The 2,048-nt window shown below is 33.8% G+C and overlaps 1 protein-coding gene across 1 annotated transcript; it reads left to right on the top strand.

Moving 5' to 3' along the window:
* Nucleotides 1-194: 194 nt before the first annotated feature.
* LOC100639887 (cytochrome P450 3A19-like) lies at nt 195-1,613 on the top strand. The gene is made up of 5 exons (XM_003391672.2): nt 195-577; nt 726-814; nt 860-997; nt 1,056-1,218; nt 1,434-1,613. The coding sequence occupies exons 1-5, from the start codon at nt 368-370 to the stop codon at nt 1,512-1,514; spliced, it is 681 nt and encodes a 226-aa protein (XP_003391720.2). The 5' UTR covers nt 195-367; the 3' UTR covers nt 1,515-1,613.
* The last annotated feature ends 435 nt before the right edge of the window (nt 1,614-2,048 follow it).

The raw sequence follows: 2,048 nt of genomic DNA, 5'->3' as shown, positions 1-2,048 counted from the left end.
CCAAGGTCACGGTGCCAGAGGTGGAGGGTGTAATAACTCATATTAGGGTGTTTTATAAGATATACCGTGCTTTGCAGGTTGCTTGACCTCGCAAAGTCGTAATCACGTGACTTTCCCCATACTAATAATACATGTCACGTGAGCAGGAAGTAAAAAAACTGGGTCAAGCAACCTGCAAAGCACGGTACAGTCTACAGTGCTTTGCAGGTTGCTTGACCCAGTTTCTGCTCACGTGACATGTATTACTAGTATGGTGAGAGTCACATGATTAACGAGTTTGCAGGGTCAAGCAACCTGCAAAGTACATGAGATACATATGTACTCATCTGTATGATTATTTTAGAATGTTGACCTTCTACAGCTTTTGATGGAAGCCAAAGCAGAAGATGATCAAATTTGTCCTGGTTCTAAGCAATTAACTGATGAGGAAATAATTTCTGCTTCGTTATTGTTTCTATTAGCTGGATATGAGACAACTGGTAACCTATTGGGATTTACAGCTTATCTTCTGGCAATGAACCCTGACAAACAGGATAAACTTACTCAAGAAATCAATAACTATTATCAATGCAATAAAGTATGGCACAACAATGACGCATATAGTTTGAACATATATATATATATATGTATATATAATCTCATACTCATTTTCATTTACATTTATCCTTAATCCAATTGTAACTTGAGTCCTAACCTATATATGGTACAAATTTTATAATAAATAGGATTCTTCTCTTTATGATGCTGCACATAGCATAGAGTATTTAGACTGGGTAATAAATGAGTCACTGAGAATATGTGGACCAGGATCAATGTAATATCATTTTACTACTTAATTGCTGATCATTTACTGTAATAGGACCTTCAGGGAGTGTGAAAACACATGTACAATTAATGGAGTTACTATACCAGCAGGTTGTTCAGTCATGATACCTATGCAGATTCTACACCAATTAGCTGAACATTGGGAACAGCCTGAAATTTTTAGGCCAGAAAGGTTTGACAAATTGCAATTTTTTGATGAGCCTGTATATTAATTATTTTATATATTTAAGGTTTAGTCCTCATGAGAAAGAGTATCATCATCCAATGTGTTTTATTCCATTTGGTACTGGTCCTCGTAATTGTATTGGTATGAAGTTTGCTTTAATGGAAGCTAAAATGTGTCTAACAAGCTTACTGAGAAAGTACAAGTTTGAGAGAGCACCAGACACACAAGTTAGTAATACCAAAACTAGGGGAAAAGGGTTGCATATATATTGTAAATGATATTTAAAATTATTAAATTAAAATTAAAAATGCCATGCCTAAATAAAAGAGTTAATTGATGCAATTTGCAATTCTTATGATTTTTTTAATTTGCTAGAGCCTCATTTTAAACTTTGGTAATAATAGTATCCTTAAAATAAAACTCACCTTTAAACTTTTATTAGGTTCCATTGAAAACTCGTATTGGCATTGCACGGTCACCAGCTAATGGAATATTTCTTAAAGTTCTCTCAAATGGTTTTTAACTTTTTGATAGATTAAATATTATACTTAGTTTCAGAACATCATTAATTTTTAATTTTTTAATATGATATTCTATTTTAGTGATTTTGATGCCAACCTTACAAATTCATTATATCAGTTAGATCTAATCAGTATACTAATTATAATGCTTAGTCTCGTTCCCAGACCAAGAGGGAATGCAGTGTTAAACAAAGTCATAGTGATCTTAATAATAATAATAATCTTGCTGGTCTGCATCATGCATGCCCGGATGATGCCCCATTACAATAGCCAAGGTGCAGGGAAAACTTCTGCAGTATCAATGAAATGGGCGTGGCTCATAATTTTTTAAAATAAAAAATGATGGAAGACAAAAGTGCGGCATTGTCATAGTATATAGATACACCCGCTTCGCACAGTTGTCACCAAGTAATTAGTTGGAGTTATCATCTTTTATCATCAGGCATTACCTGTATCACATGTGATTCCTTTCCCACCTTATTCCTTCTATTTAGATCTTGTGTTAATTTTGAAAACTCATGGATTCTATATAGGCT

This window comes from Amphimedon queenslandica, unplaced genomic scaffold (assembly GCF_000090795.2).
Source record: "Amphimedon queenslandica unplaced genomic scaffold, v1.1 AMPQUscaffold_7239_Cont20808, whole genome shotgun sequence".
Taxonomy (NCBI): Eukaryota; Metazoa; Porifera; class Demospongiae; order Haplosclerida; family Niphatidae; genus Amphimedon; species Amphimedon queenslandica.
Note: the sequence above shows the minus strand (reverse complement) of the source record. Positions and strands in the feature narration are given on the sequence as shown.

Excerpts from the sequence above, each read along its gene's own strand:
- LOC100639887 (XM_003391672.2), top strand. The coding sequence starts at position 368 with ATGGAAGCCAAAGCAGAAGATGATCAAATTTGTCCTGGTTCTAAGCAA. Across the intron at positions 815-859 it reads ATATGTGGACCAGGATCAAT|GACCTTCAGGGAGTGTGAAA; the intron begins GTAATATCATTT and ends TTACTGTAATAG. Across the intron at positions 1,219-1,433 it reads AGAGAGCACCAGACACACAA|GTTCCATTGAAAACTCGTAT; the intron begins GTTAGTAATACC and ends AACTTTTATTAG.